The 27692-nt window shown below is 44.5% G+C and overlaps 1 protein-coding gene across 3 annotated transcripts; it reads right to left on the reverse strand.

The window, feature by feature from the left end:
- Nucleotides 1-715: 715 nt before the first annotated feature.
- Nucleotides 716-27692, reverse strand: LOC119812693 (T-cell immunoglobulin and mucin domain-containing protein 4-like). Of its 3 annotated transcripts, XM_038327539.2 has the most exons (9): nt 27604-27692; nt 23481-23822; nt 21434-21694; nt 19861-19944; nt 19503-19544; nt 6269-6315; nt 4119-4206; nt 1973-2012; nt 716-908 (listed from the first exon to the last, which is right to left on the reverse strand). In XM_038327539.2, the coding sequence occupies exons 1-9, from the start codon at nt 27659-27661 to the stop codon at nt 824-826; spliced, it is 1047 nt and encodes a 348-aa protein (XP_038183467.1). In that variant the 5' UTR covers nt 27662-27692; the 3' UTR covers nt 716-823. The 3 variants fall into 3 exon arrangements, with proteins under 3 accessions (XP_038183467.1, XP_038183468.1, XP_038183469.1); XM_038327540.2 differs by lacking the exon at nt 19503-19544; XM_038327541.2 differs by lacking the exons at nt 19503-19544; nt 19861-19944.

Consider the following 27692-nt stretch of genomic DNA (forward strand, 5'->3'; position numbering starts at 1 on the left):
TACTAGCAATTATTACAGTTTTAGGACAAATCTGTTCTTCCTGGGCTGCGCTTACAATGAATTATACTTAGAAGACTTTACTTGGACAGCTCCAGTGTTTCGTCTGCGCAAAATCCTTGTCATCGGATACCCTCGCCCTGATGGGCACTTGGCTGCGTCCAAAATCCAACTTTGCTGGCAAGAGTTCAGATGGCACTGTGGTCTGCTTTAAGGACACTCAGATATGAAAAGAAGTCGGGAGTTTTAGAAGCGAGTCAAACGTTTGGTGTTATTCTGTGGTGTTACCTGCATCCCGAATGAAGCCCTGAACTGCTCATACTACACCCAGTGGGGCCACCGAACTCAGCTGGCAGAGAAAGGGAGATGCACGCATGTGTAAGAGGAAGGCACCTGCAGTAGGAAAGGCAACTCAGAGACCAGGAAGAAGCCAGCCAGATTAAATGAGCGCTGGTAAATGGAGGTTTGGCTACCACCAAAAGGCAGATGCTGTCTGAGGAAAGAGATTTTGCTTTGGGAATGTCTAACTTCCTCTCCTGTTGGGAGACTGAAGGGACTCCCGTAGCTGTGGCAATGAGTTCGCTACTAACAGTAGCATGCCCAGTGGAGAAAGGATCACCTAGCCACAGCACTACAGAGACAGAAAGCGCTAGGCAGGGAAGATGTGTCTCTAAAGCCCCTTCATGCGGGATGATAAAATGAGTCTGGACCCAGAGCATAAGTGAAAAAAACAGTAAGACTTTAAACGAAAATTGCAATGTCCCCAAACTTATTTTGACAATTCAAATGCCATCCCCTGTGCTTAATCCTAAGAAAAGGCGACAAGTTAGAGAGTAAAGATTCCATCTTCGTCATCCCTCCCATGGGACATGTCGTTGAGCACACTTTTGCAATCTTCAGTGTTGTCTGGCCTGTAAAGAGAGAAAGGGGCTGGTCAAAAACCAGAAAAGGCAAGATCAAAGGACCTGCTAAACTACAGCACCCCTAACCCAGGCTGAGGACACCAGACAGACTCCATCCTGCCCAAGCCTCTTATTTTACAGGTATAGCGCACAGAGGGCTTTTGCCAACTTGTTAACCATAGAGTACAATTTGCTTTGAAAAATATAAAATCATGATCTAAATGCATTGCTATCCCAAGGGATCTCCACCTTTGAGCTCAGAAAGCCACCTTGCAGAGCCTCAGGTCCCCCACCTGATAAAACACCATTGTCAAGAAATGTTGTGGGACTGATGCAATTAATTGTTGCCAAATCTTTTCATTTATTTCACCCCAAAAGCTGTAAACAGAACAGATAGTCAAAATCTAATTCCAGAGACTCTTTATATACTCCTAAAAAACAAAAGCAAGAGCCGGGCGTGGTGGCACATGCTTTTAATCCCAGCACTTGGGAGGCAGAGGAAGGCGACTCTCTTTGAGTTCAAGGTCAGCCTGGTCTATAGAGTGAGTTCCAGGAGATGCTCTAAAGTTACAGAGAAACCCTATTTCAAAAAAAACAACAACAACCAAATCATTAATTAATTAATTAATTAAAATAGTGAAATTTGCTGGTCTATGGGACAAAGGAGCCAAATCCCAGGAATAATGCTGCAAATACGTTATCTAGTTCCCATACTGCTAACCCTCTTCTCAGTGACTCCATACAAACAATGAATGTGCTTTTAAAATGAGTCACAGAGTGCTGAAATAGCCTCAAGCAGAGCATACCATGGCACGCGCCGTCTTTCGCATGCTATACACTTCCATTGATGCTTTTCTTAGTCCTATTTTGGACATGCATGCAATGTTAGTTAACTGAGACAGAGGTTAATGCGAGTTAAACCTCCACAGCCTTTTCTGCCTCTAATGCAATGTCTCTCCAACCCTGTGTTTAATCAGAACACAAGCACAAGCCATTAAACCACTGAGTGGTATCTAACCATGTGTAGCAGCCTGTATAATCATCGCAACAATCGGCCATGCAAGATGAATTACCTCTTGTGTCTCTGCAAACAATTGGCTTCTGTGACTCTCCCTGAAAAGACAAGGCCAGGATGTGAGCAGAGCTGCTCTATGAACTGCTAGGAGAAGCCTACCCCCTTCCAAATAGACTACATCGGCATTGGCAAGGATGGCCTCTCCTTCCCCCAGTTGATGCTGCTTCTGGCCTTCAATCCAACCCATTCATCTCAAAGGGGCTTCTACTTTGTGGGCTATGGTGTTACATCGTTACATTTTCAATACATTTTTAATTTAAAATGTTTTTTCACAAAACTTATTTGATCATTTTTCCTTCTTTTCCCCAACTCCTCCCAGAGCCTCCCCACCTCCCTACCCACCCAACATCATATTCATGTTCTCTCCCCTTTGTCTGTCTCTCTATCTGTCTCTCTCTCCCCCTCCTTCCCTCCCGCTTTCCCTCCCTCTCTCCAAACATTAAAAAAAAAATAACCTGGAACACAAATGTAAATCAAAACAAACACACTAAAAGAAAGAAAACCAATAAGCAATAAGACAAGAAATATAAAACAAAGCAGAAAGTGCGCGCGCACACACACACACACATACACACACACACACACACACACACACACACACACATACACACGAAGGAAGGAAGGAAGGAAAGAAGGAAAGAAGGAAGGAAGGAAGGAAGGAAGGAAGGAAGGAAGGAAGGAAGGAAGGAAGACATGGAATTTGTTTTGTGTTGGGCAACTATCCTGGGCATGGGGTCTTTCTTAGAGGATGGCTGATGTATCCTGCACTGGGATTATCAGCAAGCACCACACTGCTTGGCCTTTCTGCATGGGTTCTAAAACATCAAACTTAGGTCTTCATACTTAAGCGGCAAGAACTTTACTGATTAACCTACCTCCCCAGCGCCTCATTTGGGTTTTAAAGTACTTTTTTATGACATACGCCAAGAACCATCTAAGACAGCAGCTATGGCTTCACATAAGTGCTAATCGCAAGCCTCCAGGAAGTTCCCGATAGCTTTTGCCTTACTCTCCAAGGGCAGATTCAATGGCGAATAATCTCATCTTGTGGCTGGCTTCTGCGAAGCCCCGATTCTCCTCTGTTTTACAGCAGCACTGGGTGCCGTGTCCCTGGACTTTATGTGAAAACCGTAAAGCTTATTTCACAGCTCCTGTTTGAAGGATTTACCGTTTTCTTTTTGAGGTGGGGAAGGTGTAAATCACAGTCCAGCTTCAGAATTTAATGAAAACTTTGGATCCCGTTCCCTGAAGAATGTAGGTGGGGGCCCACGAAGGCCATCTGTGGTCCCTAAGCAAGCTGGCTTTAAAGGTGCACACTTTCGCGCCTGTGACACTCCTTGGACATATAAGACAGGACAGCAGGGGTGTTTCAAACTGTAAGAAAGGACTAAGAGTGCTGGAAAGATGGGTCGGTGGCCAGGAGCACAGGATACTCTTCCAGAGGGCCCAGGTTTAACTCCCAGCACAGACATGGCCGTTCACAACTGTCTGTAACTCCAGTTCCAACAGAACTTATTCCCTTTTGTGGTTTCTGGGGGCACCAGGCACACGTGGTATACAGACAAATAAGCAGGTAAACCACCCCACATATAAAAACAAAGAAATAATTGATTTTCTAAAGAGAATAGCCTGCCTGTGGTGGCACACGCCTTTGATCCCAGCACTTAGGAGGCGAAGGCAGGAGGATCTCTGAGTTGGAGGCCAGCCTGGTCTACAGAGTGAGTTTCAGAACCACCAGGGCTACAAAGAGAAACCCTGTCTCAAAAACTGAATGGGGGGGGGAGGGGGTGGGCAACAATAGTTGTTTCAATACAAGCCAATAACAATGAACAAATTAGGTAATTGTGTAAGGTGTCTGTGTCCTATCAATGAATGTGCTCTTGGTCTCATTTTTTTCCATTATTAAAATGCCAGCTTTACCAGGAGAACAATGCACAAAGCCATTTGGTTGTGATGAGTTTACCTGTCACCCCATGACCGGAGTGAGGACAGTGAGAGAACTGATCCTTTTCCAGGATAAAAGGAAAGAGGAGGAAACAGAACTATCTCCCCTCCCTTGACCCTCCTGAGTCACAGCCGCTCTGCAGTCCACCCACAAATGGCCATCCCTGCAGATCCATCACATCTGGACCTGCCCACCTTACCTTGAAGGAGAAATCCCAGAAGCAATGATACCATCAGCACAAACCCCACACAGCAAGCAATGATCAAGATGTTGGTCTGTCTGTCGCTCTGTCAAGATACAGGCAAGGTGACTGGTCCCTCACTGCTGAATGCCATCATCTCTGGAGGGTCCCCCCAAGAAAGTCTTCCAGTCACCAATGATGTTGCTATGTCTAATGATATTCTGCCTGATATGTCTCCAAGTCAAAACAAACTCAAAATTCTAAATCAGGTGTAACATTCCCACTAAAAATCCAAAGTGTTTTTATCCCCAAATTGTTTACGACTTAGACATCAGGCATCTTGGGCTATTGCAGTCAGATGTTAGGAGATTAAAAAAAATAATAACTATGTTGTGAGCTGTGTTTTCCACTATCAAACCTCTTTGCTGCGCACCGCCATAAGCTTTTGAGCTCTCCCTAGACCTGCATACTTCTTTTCATGACTGACTTCAGCTTCTAGACAACAAAATAAAAGGGAAGATGGAGCTCAGTTTCAAGTTTTCTATCAGGGTGGTTCTGAAGGTATGGCCTGCGAGTCCAGCACATCACAGTTTTTCCAGGAGACTTGCTTGACACTTTCCAGTGTGATTCTGCAGTGCCATTTCCCAAGGGGGCTAGATTCGTGCTATCACCAGACAACCCTATTCCTTGCTCATCACACAGAATATGAGAGCAGGCATGAGGCCCATCTCTTTCTCCTTGTGATGGTTAATCTGGGGAACTTCATCGCAGGGAAGGGCACCTAGGAGATTTGAGGTGCACACTTGTGGGTGTGTCCATGAGAATGTTTCCAAACAGAAGCTCGAAGCAGCTGGTCGCATCACATCCACACCTGAATGCAGGCTGACAATCAGCTCCCTTTCTCCACTTACACAGCCCAAGACTGCAATAAGGGATGATGCCACCCACAGTATATGTGAGTCTCCTCCCCTCAGTTGATATAATCAATATAATCTCTGACAGGTACATCTGGAGACCTACCTGCCTCACGGGTGATTCTGCATGTCAAGCACCACAGGGACTAAACTCCACAATTAAGTCAAACAAGTGACAGTTGCCAAAGTGTGAGTACCACTTTCCTTACTAATTTTGTTTTCTTTTGGAAAGATATTGTTAGTTTTTATTTTTTAAAAAATGCAACTTGTGCTAGCCGGGTAGTGGTGGCACACACCTTTAATCCCAGCACTCGGGAGGCAGAAACAGGCGAATCACTGAGAGTTCGAGGCCAGCCTGGTCTACAGAGCGAGTTCCAGGACAGGCTCCAAAGCTACAGAGAAACTCTGTCTCAAAAAACAAAACAAAAAAAAATGTACTTGTGTGGTTATGTAGTGAGTTTGCTATCTTTGGTCTTAAAATCAATACATATATATTTTTTAAAAACCCCAGTGTTCACTTTTAGGCATTTAAAGGACTAATGCATTGAGCTAGGCCTTCAGTCATCTTACGAGGACACTCCCACGTCCCTCTGGCCAGCTGCATTGGTTCTTTCCTCCCTTCCTGTCTCATCCTCCAGCACACAGAAGCCCAGAATCAGCCAGAAACAGAAGCAAAGACATGACTGTCTCCAGGAAAGCCTGCCTTCACAGGTATCGGTGATGCCTAGGGTTCTTCCTTGAAGCTACTGTGATCATTTTTGCAATAAACATAAATAAAAGGAAACCTCGAAAGAACAAGAACACTGGTGGGAACAGGTGCTGGCACCGCAGTTCCATCAATAACTCCGGGTTCCACACAAGGGACACATAATGGTTTTGCATGCTTTCAGCAATATTTTTCTTTTTGCTTTCAGAACATCTGTGTACGTTGAAGTAACAATTGATAGCACTCGGGAGGCAGAGACAGGAGGATCTCTGTGAGTTCGAGGCCAGCCTGGTCTACAGAGAATGTGTTCCAGGACAGCCAGGGCTACATAGAGAATCCCTGTCTCAAAAACAAAACAAAACAAACAAACAAACAAGCAATAGTTCTTCTGCCAAGGGTACAGTTTACAAATCTTTGACCATTTCATCATAGTTACTATGCATTTGCCACTCAGCAATATTCTATTCCACCAAGCCCATCCATGAAAACCTCTACTGGGAACTTCTAAAATCAAAGTCAAATGCCTCATACTTTGTAGATCCTTTTACCTGATTTGATGCAACCTTTTCCCCTAAAGGCTCACTTCCCGTTACCGCTGGGGAGGAAAAGAGAGGAAAATAGTTAGACTTGCTGTGGGAGAATTAAAAGTACCTGCTGAAATAGGTATCTAAGGCCACCTGCTAAGCCAGATGATATATTTAATTCTGTAATACCATCTTCCTGTTCATATAAGGGATTTATGCAGATTTGCTTTGATAGGGCTCTCCTCAAACACCCACTCATTCTCCAGCATGACCCCAGGGGAACAGAACATCTGCATGCTGCAGAAGGGTGAAAGGTGACAAAGAGAATCAGCACTTGCCTTCAGCTTTTCTTTCCTCCTTCTAAAATGGTTATGACTTTTTAAAAAAGATTTATTTTTTATCTTATGTGTACGTGTGAATGCCTACTTGTTTTATGTGTACAGCATCTGTGTCTGGAGCTCATGGAAGCCAGAAGGAGGCATCAGACCCTCAGAACCTGAGTTCCAGGCAGGTTTTAGCTGCTCGGTATGGGTGCTGGGAACTAAACCTGAGTCCTCTGCAATAGCAGCAAGTGGCCTTAACCACTGAGTTATCTCTCCAACCCTAATACATCTTAAATATTACATTTTATTTAGTGTGTGTGCACATGGGAGGAGGGGAGGTGTGCAGGTGCATACACACACACACACACACACACACACACACACACACGCACTCGCAAACCTGCTTGCTCGTGTACCCAGGTACGTGTGAATGATAGAGGGTGACACATGTCTCTCACCATGTTTGTCCTGAGTTTTCAACTCAGGTTGTCAAGCTGGATGGCAAGTATTTTTACCCATAAATCATCTTGACAGCCCTGGCTCTGATTTTTCTAGAAACCCCAGCCATTCATTCAAAACTCTTATCTAGCAATGGAAACTACCCACGTGTCAGTTAACAAATATTAAGAATTTAGTATCATCCACTGATGTGGGAGTCCCCTCTGTATGCTGTGAATACCACTGGTTAATAAAGAAGCTGTTCTAGACCTGTGATAGGGTAGAGCAGAACTAGGCGGGGAAACTAAACTGAATGCTGGGAGAAAAAAAAAGGCAGAGTCAGAGAGAAGCCATGGAGCCCTGCCAGAGACAGACACTGGAAATTTACCCAGTGAGCCACAGCCTCAAGGCAATACACAGATTAATAGAAATGGGTTAAATTAATATGTAAGAGTTAGCTAAAAAGAAGCTAGAGCTAATGGGCCAAGCAGTGATTTAATTAATACAGTTTCTGTGTGGTTATTTGGGGGCTGAGCAGCAAAGAACAAACAAACAGTCTCCTTACAATAATCTACTCTGCTAGTTATACGCTAGAACTCTTGGAACTCAACTACACAATGCATTAAAAAAATCAAACTTGAACAATCACATAGCAGCATTTTGGTCAATGATGAACACCATACCCAACAAGGGTACCATGATTTATAAAGGTGTCAAAAGATTCTATCATCTAAAATGTCTTGGCCAGCAGAATGTCACTGCAAAATGCATTGTTCTCCTGTTTGATGCTGCTGAAAACCTACTGTGCTACCAACTGTATGGACATACAGCAAAGACAATTGTGTACTTGATCGCAGATGGCTGCCATGGGCTATTCACTTTCCCATACCTTTTATTGTTAGAGCATAGGCTTTCTACTTAGAAATATATATTTGCTGTAATACAACACAGCCTGTTTCTCTAGCAGCGTCCTCATACATCCTGTGCTTACCATTATGAGCTTGCTTGATTTGATATCCTGTTTTCTTTCTCAAAAACTATATGTGTGTGTGCACGTGCACACACATGCATGAGCGTGTATGCATATACATAAGATATATACATACATACATCATTTATATACCATGTACATGTGCACATGATGCACACACATATCTTGTAACTGAGGCATGCAGTAAGCTACACCATTTAGGAATCTGCAAGTCCACTCCATGATGGTATCCCCAATGTCACCTCACTTTAAGACACCATTAAGCAATGTGGAAGGTTGATAAAAACAACCATACAGAACTATGTGAAGAAAGAGTGCAGGATATCCCAGGGTGAATCATAAGGATACTGATCATGGGTCAGGAAAACTTCTATGAAAGAAGACATTGAAGCTGAAACAAGCAAACAAAAAAAAATATAACCAGTAGCTGAGGTCCAGGGAAACCATCCTCCAGGAATTCTCAAGTCCTAAGCAACTGCTTAGAATGCTGAGGTGACTGCATCATGGACCTTATGCCCCTTGGGATGCTGATGGTGTGCCAGAGGCTAGAAGCCAGAAGATTGTTTCAGCCTACCAGCCCAAGAGCAAGGAGGGATGTGCACAAACTGCTGGGGAAGGTAGGACTAGGTGAGACACTCAGCTCAAGGATCAACGTTCAGCAATGAGAATCCCACCCTGCAGGCACAGAGTCCCCATCTGCCTGTTCAGCATGACCTAGTACATACTTGGTAGTCAACAAATGTTTGTCAATTTGACAACAAGAGGATGCAAGGCTGTGCAAGAACTGGTTGGGCAAGGAATGGCAGTGGGGCATTTCAGACAGATGGAACACCATCAGCCAAGACACAGGGACATAAAACAGCATGACGCCCTTGCTGGCGTGCAAGCAGCTGTGAAGCTGGAGCATGGGGGACAGAAGTAGCCAGAGGTTACCCAGTGTCTGGGACCAGGCTGTAGAGGGCTTTATTTTAACATGCTAAGATTCCATTTAATTCAAGCTATTTAAAGTCACAGAGATGTTTGTGCTGGATGGGGCTTAATCAGGACAAGGGAACAGTCCAGAGGAGCCCCATCTGATTCTGGATCTGAAGTCCTGTGCCGGTAGATGGAGAAAGTAAGAGACAGGCTGCAGAAACGTCTGATAGGGGATAGGAAAAATAGAATACGGACGTTAAATGTGGGCTACAGAAAAACAAGAGCCTTAAGTAATTACTATTTCCACAGGAGACACAGGACCACCACCTACCTACTGATGATGATGGTGAAGAGGAAAAGGACAGGGGTAGCTTTCTCAGGGAGACAGGTTATGAGACACAGTCAGAATCACTGTGTTTACGATACCAGTGGGACACACACACCTTGTCTGTGCCATTATACAACTGATCTATTTGGATCTGAATCAATTTTGTAAAAAGGGTACAGCCAGAGATACTGTACTCTCGGGGAATCTTCAGTATCCAGCAGGCAGTTCAAGTCTTCAGAATGTATAGCCCATGAGAAAGGGGGGAAATCCTGAGAAATATCAGGCTTAGGAGGTGAGCTGGGGAGGTGGAAGATGGAGAAAAAGGCAAAGAAATAGAAAAGACCAACAAGGAAGACTAAAAAGTAAAAGCTGTGCAGAAGCAGAGCAGAGAAGAGCATCCAAGAACACAATAATAAAAGTAATAATAATAAATGCAATAATGATAAGAAAAATAAGACTCTATAATAAAAACAGCACGTAAAAAACAGAGAGCTGGTAAGATGGCTGAGTGGGTAAGGACACTCACTCTGTAAGCCTGAGGATCTGAGTTCAAATCTCCAAGCATATCTGTAATCCCCAGGATTGAAGGAGTGGTAGAGACAGGCAGATCGGAGAACTGGCTGCCCAACCAGGCAGCCTGGCAGACCCAGTGGACTTTCTGCTTAGCGAGGGACCCTGTCTCGGGAAGTAAGGTGGGGAGCAGCCATCACCTGCTTTGATCCCCATGTGTATGAATGCACCCATGTTACACCCATGTAGTCACACACATGTACAGAGAACACGTGGAGAGGGGCCCTGAGTATTAAAGTATTCCTCCTAAAAGTCACTGAAATCAATCCATTGTATTTTCTCCCAAGCTTTCTAGTACTTGAGACCGGAGGAGAAGGTTTTGTATCACTCGTAATTGGTATCAGAGAGCTTATTTGTTCTTTGAGGAAACAAGGTTGTTGCATTCCAGGGAGCATAAAAATGCAAGGAGGAAAGTCTGTGCGTCTTCCTCCCCTCGCCCTTTGTTTTCTTTCCTTCCTACCTGGAAATTGCAGGTAAGAATTCAAAACTCCTCCCTTTGTTCTGCCAAATCCTATTGTACTGTAATCATCCATGATGGATCAGCTTGAAATTGAGGCCCATCACACAGAAAGCCAGGCTGGGTCAGTTTTATCAGAGCTAATCTGTTTTAAATTGGAATGGTCTAACATAAAAGACATTTTGCAAACACCAGCGCTGGGGTATGATACCAAACAGAACCCCCACACCACACACACACACACACACACACACACACACACACACACACACACACACACTTTCATAAAATGTGAGAGGTCACATGGGCCATACTCCAAAGGCCACCATGTTGTGCATGAAACAGCAACAGGATACAGATCAGTGGCTACTTTCTTCCCTGTGAAATGTAGCCATACCAACCGTCTGGGATGGAGCTGGTGTCAGGTACAAAGGAAACTCCATTTCTCTAAATTCCAAAAGACAGGAGGGACAAATGGCTAGCTGTGGTGCCTGTTAGAGCACCTAGGTGCATGCTGGTCTCCTCCAGTGTTGCAGGTCTGAATTACATATTTCAAAGTCCATGCTAGCATCCTAAGTCTTCTTATCACCTCCTCTACCCTAAACTTCCAACTGCCCAGGGCTCCTGCTCCCCAACCCAATCCCCAGTTACTCATTCTCCTTATAACCCTATGAATCTCTCTCTCTCTCTCTCTCTCTCTCTCTCTCTCTCTCTCTCTCTCTCTCTCTCTCTCTCTCTCTCTCTCTCTCTCTCTGTGTGTGTGTGTGTGTGTGTGTGTGTGTGTGTGTCTGTCCTCAGTCTCTTACCCCCACCCCCATTCTGCTCCTGCTTCTCTCAGGACCAGTTCCAATCTGCTGGCCATGTTCAGCCTTCTTTCTCTGACTGCTCTGGACTCTTCCAAACGCCTCTGGTTGTTCTCCCTCTCATGTCTACAATAAAAACCTTCCCCCTTAACCATACCATGGAGCAGTCAGTCACATCATCAGTTTATACAGCTGGACCCACCAATACTGCTGGTTTCCATGTGACCTGTTCCCAGACCTTCAGGGCCTGAAGGCCCTGAGCTCCGTATAGGTACCGCAGAACTGGAGACTTCCAGAACTTGCTAGGAAAGTAATTCTGCAAGAGGGAACTGGTAGGGGGTTGAAGAGTGCCCCTCATCCAGGAAAATATCCACTAGACTCTCAATATGTGATTTTCATAATTTGAACCTTTCCTGCCTATCATGGTACACAAATGCCAAAATACATTACTCAAAGATTGAAATGTAAGATATGAAATTACTAGAAGAAAATACAGGGGAAATACTTTAAGATAAAGATGTTTTGGCCCACAGTGCACATGTCACAAAAGCAGAAAAAGAAAAACTTAAGACCAAAGTAAATAAAAGCTTGGATACAACAAAGAAAATAAATGGGAGAAAACTTCCCACTATTATGTGAGGACGGATTTGTATCTAAGGTAAAGGGAACTCAAGCAACTCAATAGCAAATATAAGATGATCTGTGGATGCGCCCCTTAAAGGAGAATGTACACATTTCAACGAATATGGGGAAATGTTCATTCCTATTCAGGGAAACACAGATCCAGACCCAATGAAATCTTACCTCTCTCCAGCTGGGATCCAAGAGATGAGGGAAAGGAGGTGTTGGGGAGGCAAGGGAAGGAGAGTGCTTACATGCTGCTGGTGAGGTCAGCAACTCTGCTTTGTTTGAGTTCCTTTTACCTTAGATACCAATCCGGCACCATATAACCATGGGCCAAAGTTTTCTCCCATTTGTTTTCTTTGTTGTACACGAGCTTTTTCTTTTGGTGTCAAATGACTCAGCTGTGGGCAGGGATGTGTGCCTTTCATCATTGGCTCTCCTTTCTGATCAAAGTAATTATGGTGATGATTCACAGGGTAAGTACTGAGCAAGAGCCAATTCTTTCTTGTGTATTCTCTCCTAAGGCTGAGATGTAGTTGTGAAAGCTGGTGCTAATAAAAGACACTTATCAAGTACTTATTATATGATTGAGCTGGACTCAGGGCTCTCATGCATGGTAAGGCATTGTATTGTCTAGAACCACAGAGAAGATTTGATTATTCTGTTCACTATATAGAAGAAATGAGTTTGGAAAGACAAGAAATTCATCAGAGCTTGATGCATAGGCCTCTTTGATTCTTTGAACCTGGACTTTTAAACATTTTACTATATTGCACATGAGATAGAGGGGGACTCAATGAAGGTCCTTTTGGCTCACCTACAGATATTGTGAAATGAAGAGTTGGGTGGAGTTGAAGAGAAGGATGAAGAAAGGCAAAAGGAAGACTCCCTCTTCCTCTTTCATGCAAGGGAATAACATTTGGGAAAGTTGCCAAACTTGAGTGGGCTCCAGAGAGCAGAAGATCAGAGTCAGTGTTCCTGAACTTGTGGGTCACAACCGGTGCCTCACCAAGCCAGGTTCAGTTCTTGCATCCTCCCCCAGAAACCAATTTCAAGAGCCAAATTAATAGTAAGAAGCAAAAAATGCAGCCACATTTGGGGAGACTAAGAGAGATCCAATGACCCCTCCCCTCTTGAGTCCATCGTCAGGATCCTAAAGTGATGGTTTTAATCCAGGACAAGAAATAAGCTTAACTAAGTTCATATGTGGTCCCTGATACAGACCCCCACCCCGATTTCAGCCCAGGCCAAGTCATCCCTGAAAGGTCATCTGGCAGTTGTGAACTGCTCAGTGTAGGAGCTGGGTCCTCTGGAAGAGCAGCAAATGCTCTTAAGCTGCACTGTACCTTTACTTACTCTTTCTAGAAAAACAAAAACAACAGCAACAAAACCAAAACACAATGGATGGTGGTTATTGATACGTAAGCCTGTCTGCACCCTCAAAGCATGCGACACCTTTGACTAAAGTGACCATGATCACTAGTTGCTTTGCTTTAAGACAGGGTCTCATATCTCTCAAGCTGGCCTTGAACTCACTATGTAACTGAGGACTACCTGAACTTCCTCCTGCCCCAACTCCCTGAGTGTTGAGATTTGAAGAATGAATCCCAATGTCTTGTTTATGTGGAGATGGAGGCTGAGCCCAGGGTTTTGTGCATGCTAGTCAAACCTTCTACCAATTGGGCTACAACCTCAGTCCCAACTTACTCATTTTAACATACCCTTTGTCGTTTACAGAGTGGGAATTCAAGATAATATTACCTATTTTCATGTGTCTAAACCAAATGTAGAAATATAAGATGAAGATATAAAATTCTACCTCTAGCAGTACCTTTCTTGAGAATCCTTTGACCTAAAGAAGCTTGACTTGGAAGGTGAAGGTTGGCTGGCTTTGCTGAGAAAGTTACAGTAAAGAGAAGAAGAAAGAAGAAACATTTTCCCCAAACACGCTCACCATAAACACTTGGCCTCTTGAGCCAAGACTAGGAAAGCAGGAAGCATGAGCAAAGAAAAATGCCATATTACCAGAACAGTGTTCGCTGCTGCCGGCTGTACTAGACCGACCTCCACCTCCGTTCTCAGTCTATCTGAGCCCACACTGCGTTGACTTCACCTGCTGATAGGTACACATTGAGATCAAGCTGGGCCCTGCTCTGAGTTACTTTGTATTGTGTAAAACAGTATTTTTCATCCAGTGCCATGCCCTGAGAGACTACACTTTGCCAGCAGCATTTGACTCCATCTTGCAGGCTCACTCTGTACTGTGTGGTGCGTGTAAACAGCACAAACTGTCCAAGGCAATTCATGAGACCCAGACAAATAAATAGCTAAAGGTTGGGGCGCTGCACGCGAAACTTAGCAAAGTAAATTAGTCCCATTAAAATCATACCAGAAAAAGAAAACAGGCTTGAAAACTCACTGAACACACCAGGCTTGACAAGTGCAACACCCTCCCTGGACCTCAGAAACAGGACCTTCAACGTTATTATGGTAATAGCCCCATTGACCCATCATCCTAACCCTTGTGTCAGAATTCTGCAACATGTACATACATGTGCATACGCTTGTTCTGTGTTTTCTGAGAGTTAATATTAGTACTTCAAATTAAAATAAAGGGACTTACAACCAGCCAGCTATCATGGGAACTCAGGAGCATTTGGCAAATTCCAGCCAACAAAACCAATTTATCTTGTCAGTCTGTTATTCAATAAATTCTGACACTGTGGAGGGACACTGTCATCCATTTCTGACATAGTACAGTAATAATAGTATAAAGATTCATTTAGGGGCTAAGAGAATAATAAACTTATGCATTAGAAATGAATATAATACCCTGCCCTCAAGAAAGCTCTATTGAGAGCAAATGGCAGCCAGACCTGGAACAAAGGTCCGTCCTAAGCGGTGGGGGAAGGGATCAGTCTGGAAGGCACTGTCTTCTAAGTGCAAGGACCTTCAATACCCAGCAAACAGATAAAAAGGCACATATGATGATGGCATGTATGATGGCATCTATGACGGCATGTATGATGGCATGGTGTGATGGCATGTGTGATGACATGTGTAATGGCATGTGCTTATAGACCCAGCACTGGGAGGAGGAGGCAGGGGGACCCCTGAGGCTCATTGGCCAAAAGTCTAGTTCCCTTGGTGATCCCAGGCCACTGAAAGACTCTGTATGAAAAAGAGGAGGCTGGTGGAATTGAAGATGACATCTGATCTGTGATTGTCATGTAGCTTTCTCATGCACAGGCACCGCCCCCCCCCCCCGGGAACATACACACATACTTATATGCTCATATTCTCACGCATGTGCAAACATATAGACAGACATTAAAAAGCTTTCTTTTTAAAGACCAACCCTCATTGGGATCAAGTTTTTGATTTCTCTGTAGTTTTGAAGCATGTCCTAAACTATCTCTTGTAGACCAGGTTGGCCTCGATCTCACAGAGATCCGCCTTGCCTCTGCCTCCCGAGTGCTGGGATTAAAGGCGTGCGCCACCACTGCCTGGCGGGATCAACTTTTCACTAGTCTACAAATAGTATTTTTCTATGCTTCTTCCCAATCTTATGTTCTTAGACCTACAGTTAAAAATGAAGAGCCCTGAAATGTGGCTTTAAGTCCCAGCTCTCTGATCTTGGGCAAGTTCTAGTATGCTCCACACAGCAAGAGCATAGAGGCGAGAATGTGCCATCCTGGGTGACGCTTCTTCCACTGAAGACCAAACCCTTTGAAATTAGAGAACACTGAACTAGAAGATATGTGTATGCAGAATTGCCTTACAAAATAAATTCCATAAATCTAAGAGGTCCTTGAATAAAAGACAGAACTGCAGCTCCTTTTTTGGGCCACGAATTGATCTCCACCCCTCAGCTGTGAAGTGGAACCTCCACGGACTGAGAAATATAAAGAGGACAAAGCAACCAAGAGGCAACAGGGGACTAAAGACGGCACAGCCCACCTCCAGCCATAAAACCAATGATTGCAAGGCCTACAGAGCTGTCTAAAAAGTAGGCTGTGACAGCTTTCAAAGCCTCCCTCTCCCTGATGGCAGAGAATTACTACTGTAAGATTTTAAAAGCTGCGGAAACCTCCCAGAGCTTGTCACCTTGTCCCTCATCTGCTGTTCCCCTAGTGCGATTAGCAGTTTGAAAAGAACCATACAACTAAAACCTATCTATGTTCTTAGCAAGAATATTGAGTTAGCCAACAGCTGATGTGTATGGCCTCTTATTACCTACCCTGCACGCTTGCCCGAATGGGAGAGCTGTAGCAGAGATGTAAAGAATCAAGGCAAAAGGCTTTCTCCATGATGACTGCCATTTACGGGTCAGTAATTACACGCTAGCCTTTTCTCATGCATTTCCATCCTTAAGAGCCCTGGTATAAGCACCACCATCACCTATGTTTTATATTTTGAGGAACCCGTGATTTAGAAAAGGACAAAGAAAGTAATTCGTCTGAAATTATTAGAAATGAAAATAAATCGCCACAAAATGGTGATAGAACCATGTGACAGCAGGGTCCCATAGAGCTCTTCTCGCCCCACACTGGAGGCTCTGTAGAAGGCTGTGAGGGGAACTAGGGCAAGGGACTGAGGAATCCATAAACAGAAGGGATAACTAGGGACCGTGGCACACATCTCTGCTATGAAATACAAAGGGTTGGAGAAGCCTGTGATATCTACATCTAAGAGGGAAAGGAAACTTATGAACAACCTTCTCCAGAACTTTCGTTGTTATTTGGTTGTATTTGAGTTGTAATTACTAACCATTGGAAGCAGTGCAGAAGTTTGGGGGAGTCTCGTGTGGCAGTTGAAGCTATTCGCCTCTTGCAGAGAGTAAGCAGAGAGACAAAGGGTTGAGAGGCAGAAGTGGGGTGGCTTACAACTGCTCCAGCTCCAGGGCATCTGATGCCCTCTTTTGGCCTTGGTGGGAATCCACACATATGACATGCGTGCACAAACACAAACACGCTTAGACATGGACACACATAAATGAAATAGCATCAATAGTGGGGAGCCAGCTCCCTGACACATGAGCTTTCGGAGAGCCCATAAACGCTCGATGTTCAACACTAACATAAGCAACAGCTAAGAGGCAGCTATTAGAAGTGGACTTCGAGGACATGGCTCCTGAGAACTGTGTGACCTCAAGACATTAAGATAATATAGGACTCTGAATATCTAACGAAGAGATCCTAAATGAAGGGGTCCAGGAAAACACCTTAGTGTTGACCCAGCACTTAGTATATGCTAACCGAAGCCCAGTTTCTACCATAATGACATGTGACATGGAGGCAGTCTCTCTTACAACATGGTCCTCTTCCTCAGGGTAGCCCACAGGCATGGCAGCAAGAATTCTGTCTACTGGGATTTGGCCACCGAGAAGTCAAATGACAATTATCAGGGGCAGCACAGTAGGGAAAACATCAGACAACATCTTGATCTCTTGTAATGCACTATAAACTAGTTTTATATTTGGATGGGATGAAAGGTAAGAGTTTCATGAACACTCTGTCCACCATCACGTTTTTCTCTTCCTGCGTTCTCCTTTACTGGAAAAGAGCACCCACCTTTCCCCTAACCCATGAAGAAAGAATGATGAATCTTGACAGTCAGTCTCCCGCAAGTGGTCAACTCCTCGCCCAGATTTCTACCCCTTCTCCCTGCCATGAGTTGGTGCAAGTCAGAGCTTCCCAACCTCAGATCCCCTCAGTGCTTCTCTCCATTACATTACAACCCATTGTCTCCCCTTCATTCAGACCTGTCTGTCCCTGCCAGTCCCGTCTTCTGAGCCCCCAAGACTGGTGCCACATCGCCTCCTCCGCACAGCTGAAGGATAGATGTTTTCGCTGATAAACACAAAGAAAGACGCTCTGACTCTGTTAATGAGAACAAGGGAGGAACAAGGTGACATGTTCTCGGGGGAACAAATGGTCGTATCGAGTGTAGTGAGGAGAAGGAGAAGCAGACAATCTGAGGGAGGAGAAACACATTGCCTCAGCCTCTTCCAAAGACAATAATAGCTATTAAATTTAATAGTGCACATTTTTCAGCATAACATCTCCACTTCATGACCAGCTCTCCGAAAAAAAAAAAAAAAAAAAAAAAAAAAAAAAAAAAAACCCAACAACTTAAGGAAGTCCCCAGGCTGATGAAAGTGCATGGTTCTGCTGTCTCTAATACTGAAACACCAGGGCCACTGAAATGCCAATCAACAGGCAATGAAATAGCACACACAGCTTAACATGACAAAGTGGATCTCGCCACAGAATGGGAAAGGAAGTGCTCTGATGAGCAAATGAAGCAAAGAAAACCAAATGCAAAGACTTCATGTGGCATGAATGGATTTTTTTTTTTTAAAGTCACACACAAGGAGAAAGACTAGATGAGGAAGCACACAGAGCAACGGCTGCTGTGTTGACAAAGTGGGGGCAGGAAGAAGCTGAAAGGCTGCATGCTGCTTTACAGGTTACAGAACTGGTGTGGCATTGCGAAGGAGAGGGTGTGCGCGACAGAAACGAATAGAGACCGGCAAAGAGCAGGAATGACTCGCCCAGGCCAACAGAAAATGGTTATAAGGAGCCTTTTTAAAAAAGTACCTAGTAGATTTGGGCGAGGTGGTCAACACCTTTGATCCCAGCACTTGGAAGGCAGAAGCAGGTGGATCTCTGTGAGTTGAACTCCGATCTGGTCTAGGGAGAGAGTTTTAGGACAGCCAGGGCTACACAGAGAAATCTTGTCTCAAAAAACAAAACAAACAAATGTATCTTGTAGGACTGGAGAGATGGCTCAGCAGCTGAGAGCATTTGCTGGTTTTCCAGAGCTCTCGAATTCGGTTCCCAGCAACCACATTGGTGGCTTACAACGGCCTGAAATCGCAGCTTCAAGTCACCCAGTTCCTCCATGAGCACCCATCCACGTGTAGCATTCACTCACACAAACACAAATACATACATGTAACCTCCAGGACATGAATAAAATGTGGAAGAAGAGAAATGCCCCCACATTCTTGTCCTCTGGATGTCATATGCATGGCGTAGCACAAACGTCACTATTCACACATAATAATAGCAAATAAGCAAAAGTTTAAAATAAATGTATAGAGTATAGGAATGTACAGTTTTTGTCCTCGGTTAGTTCTTTGTTTATTGGATGGTCACATAGCAGGGCTTTGTGGGAAACAAAAATTTAAAACAAAGGAACAACAAAGAGAGCTCAAATAATGGAATTTGTGCCAGTTACAAACAAGCCTGTATATCTCAAAGACCCTAAAGTTTACAACATCAGTACTGGAGACGAATTTTATAAGGTTACTCTCAATGGGAAAAAATATACATATAAATAAGGCAATAGTACAAAACTATCTAGAATGTTTCAACCAGTAATACAGACCGTGTCAGGAAAAGGGATTGGGATTAAGGATAAAATGTATAAGAGAATTTTGTTTACCATTGTTTTATGACCCCCTCACAAAAGCACACTGGCATAGTGTCTGTGTGGTTTAAAATAAATAAATAACGGGTGGACAACTGGAAATGTGGTTTGTTTACTGCTATCCTGGCTCCAAGTCAGAAGTTGCAGGGAAAACAGAAAGGCCCCAAGACAGGGGCCTGAGAAAGCAGAAGGTAAGAATGTTTCATTTTCCTCCAGTCTAACTGCAGGATGTGGGAGATAACCACAGTGGAACCAAAAGAGCTGATTCCAAGAGCCCCAGACAGACACCAGAGACTTCCCAGGGCCAGACCCAAGCCACTCAAAGAGCCGAGACACCTCCCTGACCTCAATGCTGAGAAGTCTAGAACTCACCCGTTTTCTGTGAAGTTGATGGGAGAATCCAATCTTTGAACCCTTGGGAAAAGAAAGAACAAAGTTCTCCTAGCTCCCAGCCAGACATGTAATAGTAAATATGACAGAGCTGTCATATGTGAGCCCCCAAACTCCGTTAATCAAAGAGGGTGCTATCCCTCCTCCCTGTTCTGCTATCCTCCTCCCTCCAAGCTACAGGAAGAAACCAACCACACACACTGCCCTGATGTCAACATGCCCTGGGAGGATATCCTGGCACAAAAGACTGGGGTCATCTCTGGGTCACTTTTGTTCTGTTTGCATGTCCCCAACCCGAGGTGGAAGGGGACTCTCCAAGCAATAGGTTCTGCCTGCATACCTGTGGGTATGAGTAAGGCTGGGTCTACAGCCCTGGTCTCCATGCTTCTTTGAGAGTGGTTGGATGAAGAAACAGTTTCTGGTTCTGGGGGGGGGGGGGAGGGGGACAAAAGATTTTTTTTAACTGCTAAAAAAACATGATAACATTATCAACATTGTAGTGGGTGATGGGATTCAGGACAATTTTTATTATCATCTTTGTTATTATTGATACATTTCCAGTTTTTCTCAATAATTGAATGAAATTTTTAGAATTAAAAAAAAGATTATAATTTTTGTCTTGAAATATTATTTTAAAGTTGGGGAGATGGCTCAGGCAATATAAAGCGCTTGCTGTTCAAGCACAAGGTCTTGAGTTCGGATTCCTAGCATTCCTGTAAAAACCTGGCCATAGCAATATGTGCCTGGAACAGCAGGGGAGTCAGACACAGCCAGATCCCTGACCAGAGCATACTTCCTAGGTATTCCTGCTGAAACTGTGAGCCCAGGTTCAGTGAGAGACCATGAGTCTAGGGAGAGGAACAAAAAATATACACAAAGTTTGATTAAGAATTCAAAGATTTTAGTGACTACTCGGAATATCATATAATTAACCAACTCAATATTGGAAAGCTGCTTGATTTATCCAGGCCTTTGAGGGACAGACAGCTGGATTGCCTGGAAAAGCCATCAAGCTGCCTCACAATGGCTTCTGATATTTTTTACTTCATCATCAGAAGCATGGTGAGAGCCTTAACAAGCTCCCGAACCTTAGAGTAGGTCACCCAGAGTTACAAGACTCAGGGTCAGGAAAAATTCAAAACAAAATAGAAAGAAACTAAGAAACAAGTATATAGCTGATTTCTGTTAAGGGATATATCTTACATTCTTTTTTAAATAAGGTTTTTTTGGCATATTTTAATTACACATAATGGATTTATTCCATTTTGCTATGTACATATATTTTCACCATACTCACCCCATTATTGTCCTGTCTCCTTCCCAATCTTGATCCCCCTCCTCTCTCTCTTTCTCTCTCTCTTCTCTCTCTCTCTCTCTCTCTCTCTCTCTCTCTCTCTCTCTCTGTGTGCATGTGTGTGCGTGCATATGTGTGTGTGTGTGTGTGTGTGTATGTGTGTGTGTGTGTGTGTGTGTGTGTGTGATCCACTGCAGAGTTGCTTACAGGAGCATGGGCAGTGTACCGGTGGCTACACTACTGAAGAAAGTTGTCTCCCCAGCAACCAGGAGCTGGGAAGGGGCGGGCATCATGAGCCCCCTCCTCTTACAAATTTTAAGGCCACGAATAATCCATTTTACATCCCAAACACTCAGACAGAGATTTTTGTCCCTGTGAGGATAGGACCAATGCTGACTAGAGTTTGACCCAGGATAACCTTCAACATGCAGATTCTGCAAGACTCCTCAGAGGTCAAGTGGAGAACCCAAAATGCTGACTTTGCACAAATATAAAGGAAAAGAAACACACACACATGAGCGCACGTGCCGGTCACCAGGTTGCCCACTGGAGAAGAATCCGTTTCAAGGAAACAACAATATGTCTGACCAGCAGAGGAGAAAGAATGGACAATTCTCACCTGTAGTGAAGGCAGACCCCTCAGTGAAGATCTCAGGGGTTGCAAACCTTGTGGTTTCTGGCGAAGAGGAGCTGAGTATTGTTGAGGGGCACGTGGCAACTGCCGTTGTGAGGACAGTGGTGGCCAGTGTCTGGGGTGGGGTTGCAGTTGTGGGCTCGGGTGTGGTCGGGACTGTTGTCGGAAGCTTTTCTGTGGTGATGGTGGTCACATAAGGGGTGGTGGTTGGGCTAGAGGTTGTTGTTGGTCTTGGGGTTGTTGGAGCTGTAAGCAAGAGAAGATGCGTCTGGCACCAAGTAGAAATGGGGCCTAGGAAACACCATAAACACACCGCGAGATCTTTCCAATTCTGCTGGCCTCTCTTGGTCCAATGGCCTGACCCACCTGCTGTAGCTGAGGTTCTTGCCTACATTTCTGTCCTTTCTGGTCTATCTGTCACACTCTGAATACAGAAATCATAAAATCTCCGCATGCCTATGCCCTGTTTAAAACCCATCAGTGGTTCTCCTTGTCTATCAGATTTAAAAAACATCAAAACAAAACAAAAAATACTTAGGCCTGTCTGTTGCCACCTGTGCTTCTGTCATTCCAATCAAATGTTGCTAACAGAAAGCAACAAGTACCTCTGCTACAAGCTCTCTTCTATGCAGTAATATCCCTGCCATTTGCCCTAGTACTTGATCACAATGACATCTATTGTATTTTTATAACCACACATTTATTTATCATTGCTTAAAGTCTGCTTCTCCCACCAAACAATCAGCACAAGGAAACCAGGCCTGTATTCTGTTCTCCGCCATGAATTGGATACCTATCATAGTGTCTGGTATTGTACAAATGAATCAATGCAAAAAAGTGAGGCCACAGCCAGGAGTCACAGAGCATACCCACAGTGCTAACCCTCGGAAGCCTAAGGAAGGGGACCCTCCAGTTCAAGGTCATAGTGAGATGCTATCTCAACAATAAACAAAGTGAGCCCTTGGTATCCAGCTTTGGGTGAGAATGTAGACTTTGCTATATGGTAAAGATTAGTTTAGTTTGTGCCAACCTCTCTTGCTTCATTAACATAGATTTTGGGTTCATTATTTGCAGTAAGTACACTGTATGGCTCTCACCCTCTCCAGGATATGCCAAATTCCTATAGGCTTTAATGAAGCAAAAAGTTATCATTTGTTCCACTCAACCTGGAGTTGACCCTGCAGAGTACTGAGGTCGGCAATATTTTATAAACTAGCAACTAGTTAAGATGCCGTGTAAATAGAGAGATGACTTCTGTGGGCTAAATCAGCATCAGTCACCTTCTCTCTTCTTTGAAATCACAAAGTTGCTATGAGATTAACATATGCAATTCTGCCTAGGAGATCACTGATTAAAATCATCTAGCTCCAAATTTAGAACACATGAGAGCCATCTGAGCAGACTAAGAACACAGCCACCCATGACCTAAAGGTGTCTATTGGCCGCATACTTCAGCCGTAAGTTCCTTGTTGCCCATTCTGCACAGTCCCAATCTTTAACAGTATTTTCTCATCCCAGACTCTACCCAAAGTGTCTGATAGCAATGGACACAAAGAGGGCATGAGATCTCAGCCAGGGATGGTGCCCAATGCCATGCCCTTCTCCCTCTGCCAGGGATCACAAATCATTTGCTTGTAGGCTAAAACTGATCCATGGATATTACTCAGTTCACAGTGTAATTTTTTTCTTATTACTTGGAAATCAGTGAATATGAGAAAATATGATTGAGATGCCCAAAAACACTGGGCCAAATTCCTGTAAGGTGACAAAAGGCCCCCAGATAGATAGCATCTTCCTTCTTCAGTCCGACTCTTCCGTTTATCAGCTGGATCCCCTCATTCGTTTCTGGGGCTGTTCTGGCTGGGACTAGTATGTGGGTTTCCTGGCCCACATTCTGTGGCTCACCATTTGAAACCCAGCCTTCCCTTCCACTGCTCAAGTCAGAACTACTTTCCACCAGCACCCACTGAATAAATCTGTTACCACAAACCACAGAACTCTTCCTCAGGGTTGACCCCCATTCTTTCCTCACCTCTCCTCAGCTCCAGGCGTACAGTCTTCTTGACGTCATTGAACCAGCCAGGCACCTCTATACGGCAGCAGTACACGCCACTGTCACCTTGATTGGTGTTTGTGATGGTCAAGGACACATCGCCCCGCCAGACAATCCCCTGAAGTGTGTATTTAGTCGACTTCCTGGAGATCATTCTTTTTCCATCTGTGTGGAGAAGCTCTTCATTGCACTTGGAGTTGGGACATGCGCCTTTGCCCCAGCACATGCTGTTGCGATGCCGGGACCAAGATGTGTGGTGACAAGGCAAAGTCACCGACTGGCCCAAAATCCCTATTATTGTATCCTGTGAGGCAGCAGGTGCTATGGAGAAAGTGAGAAAGCTGTTACGCAGATGAAAATCTGTCGAATACACTTTATCATTTGTGTACAGAGGCTTCCCAGAAGACAAGGGCGAGTCCCGAGTTCCTTTAGCACAATGTCAACACACTTGCCTGTTCTCCCGGGCACCTAAATCCACAAGCTTCCATCCCAAAATTAGTAACAGGTGGTCCATACTCTCTAAACACAGCTCCACAGCAAGACCCTTTTCCTGGGTTTAAACGCTCTGCTCTCAAGTACCAGTGAGTAAGTCAACTCTCAAATGAAGAGGCCAGGCCCTATAATCATGGTCACATACTTCACCTAAAGTCACCCCAAAACTGTGCCTGCCCCTGGCATCTCACTAAGTAGATAACTGTGTGCTGCTGATTGAATGATTCAAATGAGTTACCCAGCCCAGACAGAATTCTGACAGGAAAGAAAGCTACTGAGGTAGACTCTGCTATCCCTCTCCGTGTTCAGAAATGGAGGTGGGACTTGCTCACTGTGTAGCATCTGGCTGTGGCTAGATTATATGAAGTTGGGGACACTTCATGGATATGCACTTCTTTACTGTCTTTAAATCATATTAGTGTGTGTGGGGAGAGTTGTTTGGTGGTCAGAGGGTGTTTGTGAATTGGTTCTTTCCTTCCACGTTCACACCACTTCTGGGGATTGAGCAGAGGTCTTTAGGCTTTAGGGCAGTGTTTCTCAACCTGTGGGTCACAACCTCTTTGGGGGGTCCCATATCAGATATCCTGCATATCATATATTTACATTATGATTCATAACAACAGCAAAATTACAATTATGAAGTAGCAACAAAATAATTTTGTGGTCGGGGATCACCAAGACATGAGAAACTGTATTAAAGGGTCACAGCTTTCGGAAGGTTGAAGACCACTGCTCTAGGGCATATACCTTTCGCCACTGAGCCATCTTGCTGGCCCTAACCCATTTATTCCTTTTTAAAATTGTTTAATAATTTTACTCTTGCATATAATGCGTTTTTGATGAAATCTATTGTCTATTTTTTTCTCTTCCAGTTTCCCCCCAACACCCTTCTAAGCTCTTGTTTAAAAACCTACGTGAGTCCACTTAGTGCTGCCAGGATGTACGTGCATGTAGGGTCATCTGGTAGAACATGGGTAGCCTCGCATGGGCCATAGCCCTGAAAAGCATGGGCCATAGCCCTGAAAAGCACGGGCCATAGCCCCGAAAAGCACGGCTGCCCCTCGGCTAGCGTCAGCAATTGCCAACAACTCCTTTACTAGGGGTGGGGCTTGATGGCCGGCTTAATAGTCATGCTAGGATTTTGTTGGCTTGATCTTATGGGGGTCTTATGCATGCAGTCACAGTTTCTGACTCGCTTATTTCCTCTTTTCTTTTTTAAAAACAAAAAACAAGCTGTATGTGCATTTACTTAATGTATAAGAGTATTTTGTCTGTTTGCATATAAGCACACTGCATCTGTGCCTGGTGCCTACGGTGGCCAGAGGAAAGGGAAGGACTGACTGGAACTTGGCACAAAAAGTTAAACGGGATTTAAACATTTTACCATTTTTCTCTTTTCACCCAAAAGTTTCCATATTACTCACCTAATTAAAAAAAAATACTCTAAAAAAGGAAGCAAGAAACTTGGTGTGGCAGAAAACCCCCCACTGGAGTGACACTGTGAACGTCACTTTCGAACTGTGTGTGTTTTGAGGTTCGTTATCGCAAGGTACAGAGAGGACAGTACTTGCCACAAAAGAAGTTCCAAGGTCCGTATTTCAAGAAACATTGTGAAATTAACCTCATGGGATTCGTAAACGTTACAGAATGAGGAGCCACACACACATTAGACGCAGAAACAGAGTGAAAAAACTTTTCCTTCAGCTATGGAAGCACCAGGGAGAAGAGAGGGCACAGCACCCGTATCACTTTCTCCTGTGTAATTCTTCTGGATCACATGCGCATGTGAATGTGACCTCTCGGCCACCGTTGGCCCGTTCCTTCTCCAGCTGGTGACCTTTAAGCCTTTCCCCAAACCAAACCTCGGTTTTACCAGAGTGAAGGTGTCGTGGACCACCTCTTCTGACACATCTACGTTTGATCCTTGGACACTCTAAATGGTCACTGTCTTCTCTGTTGACCATTGAAGTAGAGACACATTAAAAATAGATAAACCAGGTATAGTGTAATTCCTATAATCACCTGTAATTCCTGTATTCAGGAGGAAGAGGCAGGGGGCCTGCAAGCTTGAGGGAGCTTGTTATGTCACAGATGGGACACAAGGACATAAACTCCAGCCACTTATTTCCTGTAATTTTAGTATGTAACAAAAACTGCTTGGAGGCCTGGCGGTGGTGGCGCACGCCTTTAATCCCAGCACTCGGGAGGCAGAGGCAGGCGATCTCTGTGAGTTCGAGGCCAGCCTGGTCTACAAGAGCTAGTTCCAGGACAGGCTCCAAAGCTACAGAAAAAAAAAAAAAAACCCTGCTGGGACCAGTTATCTGCTATCCCAGCATTCCAGGGGGTAAGGCAGGAGAGTCCCAAGTTGAAGCCCAATCTGGGTTACACTGTTACACACTGTCTCAAATAAATATAAGTCAATAAGTAGGTAGGTAATAAATAAGTTCTCGGGTGAAATTCAAAGAGATGTGACCGAGACTGCCTTCATTCCATGAATCTCTTTTGCAATGGCTATGCACTCGTGGCACCGAGTGCCAAGTTATGGGCGACGAAGCCGTCCTCACCCCACTTTCTGCACAGTACAGAGTATCTGGGCCTAGAGGCAGCAGAGAACACTTGTGTGGCAATCAGGTCTCGAACACCAGAACCTCAAAGATAAGAACTCAGCGGAAACCCCTAAAGCAGCTTGGAAGCCACAGGCGAACAGGAAAGGTTCAAGTTTACCAATGACCTGGCTTGACCTCCTCTAATCAAGAATGAAAGAGGGGAAAGCAGAATGAAGCAAGACATACTCGCAATGTCAGCATTTGTGACTGGGAGGGCTATAGCCCTAAGCAGAGTGGTCACTGGGCACCTCAGGATGTCCATCCAAAATGGCGGTTCGTCTGTGTCAGTCAAAGCCTATGAACAGTGTCGGACTGAAAAGAAACCTCCCCAGCTGGACACAGCCACACACACCTGTAAATACTCCGGAGACTGGCTACACAGTGAGATCCTGTCTCAAAGAGACCAAAACAAGGGCCAGGCATAGTGGGGCATTCCTTTAATCACAACACTTGGGGGGTAGGAACAGGTGGATCTCTGTGAGTTCAAGGCCAGCCTGATTTATATAGTGAGTTCCAGAAGAGGTAGAGTTACATAATATAGAGACCCTGCCTCAAAATATCAAAGGGGGGTGGGGTGAGAAAAAAACAAAAAGGGAGAGAGAACTCATTTTGAAACTCCATTGCTAGCAAAACAAAACAAAGCAGAAACCAAATAAAATCTCCAGAAAACAAAGGGAACAATAAGCATTAAAAAAATAGCTCTTAGCAGAACAAAGTCCCTGTCTCTTGCTTTGTAACACCTGCAGATGAAACTTCTTGCACCCGCTCATCAGACATTTTGTTTCTTCTATGCCATGGCTTAAACTGTTATTTCTAACCTGAGCACAGATTAACACACCCCTGGGAGCCCAAATTAGTCCCTAGGGAAAAAAATCCCTGTGTACCAAGGCAAGGACGACATCCTCTAAAAGGGCAAGTCTAGAAGAAGGCAGGCATAACTGGACCCGCCTTATCCTGCAGTCTCCCCTCACTGGGCCCCCAATGGAAGCCTCCAGAATACTTACTCAGATAAAGACCCCAGAGCTCTATCACCAGCGAGAGGAGGAGAAGTTCCTTGGACATTGTGACAGGAGCCTGTGTGTCTGTCAAATCC

The sequence above is a fragment of the Arvicola amphibius genome, chromosome 4 (assembly GCF_903992535.2).
Source record: "Arvicola amphibius chromosome 4, mArvAmp1.2, whole genome shotgun sequence".
Taxonomy (NCBI): domain Eukaryota; kingdom Metazoa; phylum Chordata; class Mammalia; order Rodentia; family Cricetidae; genus Arvicola; species Arvicola amphibius.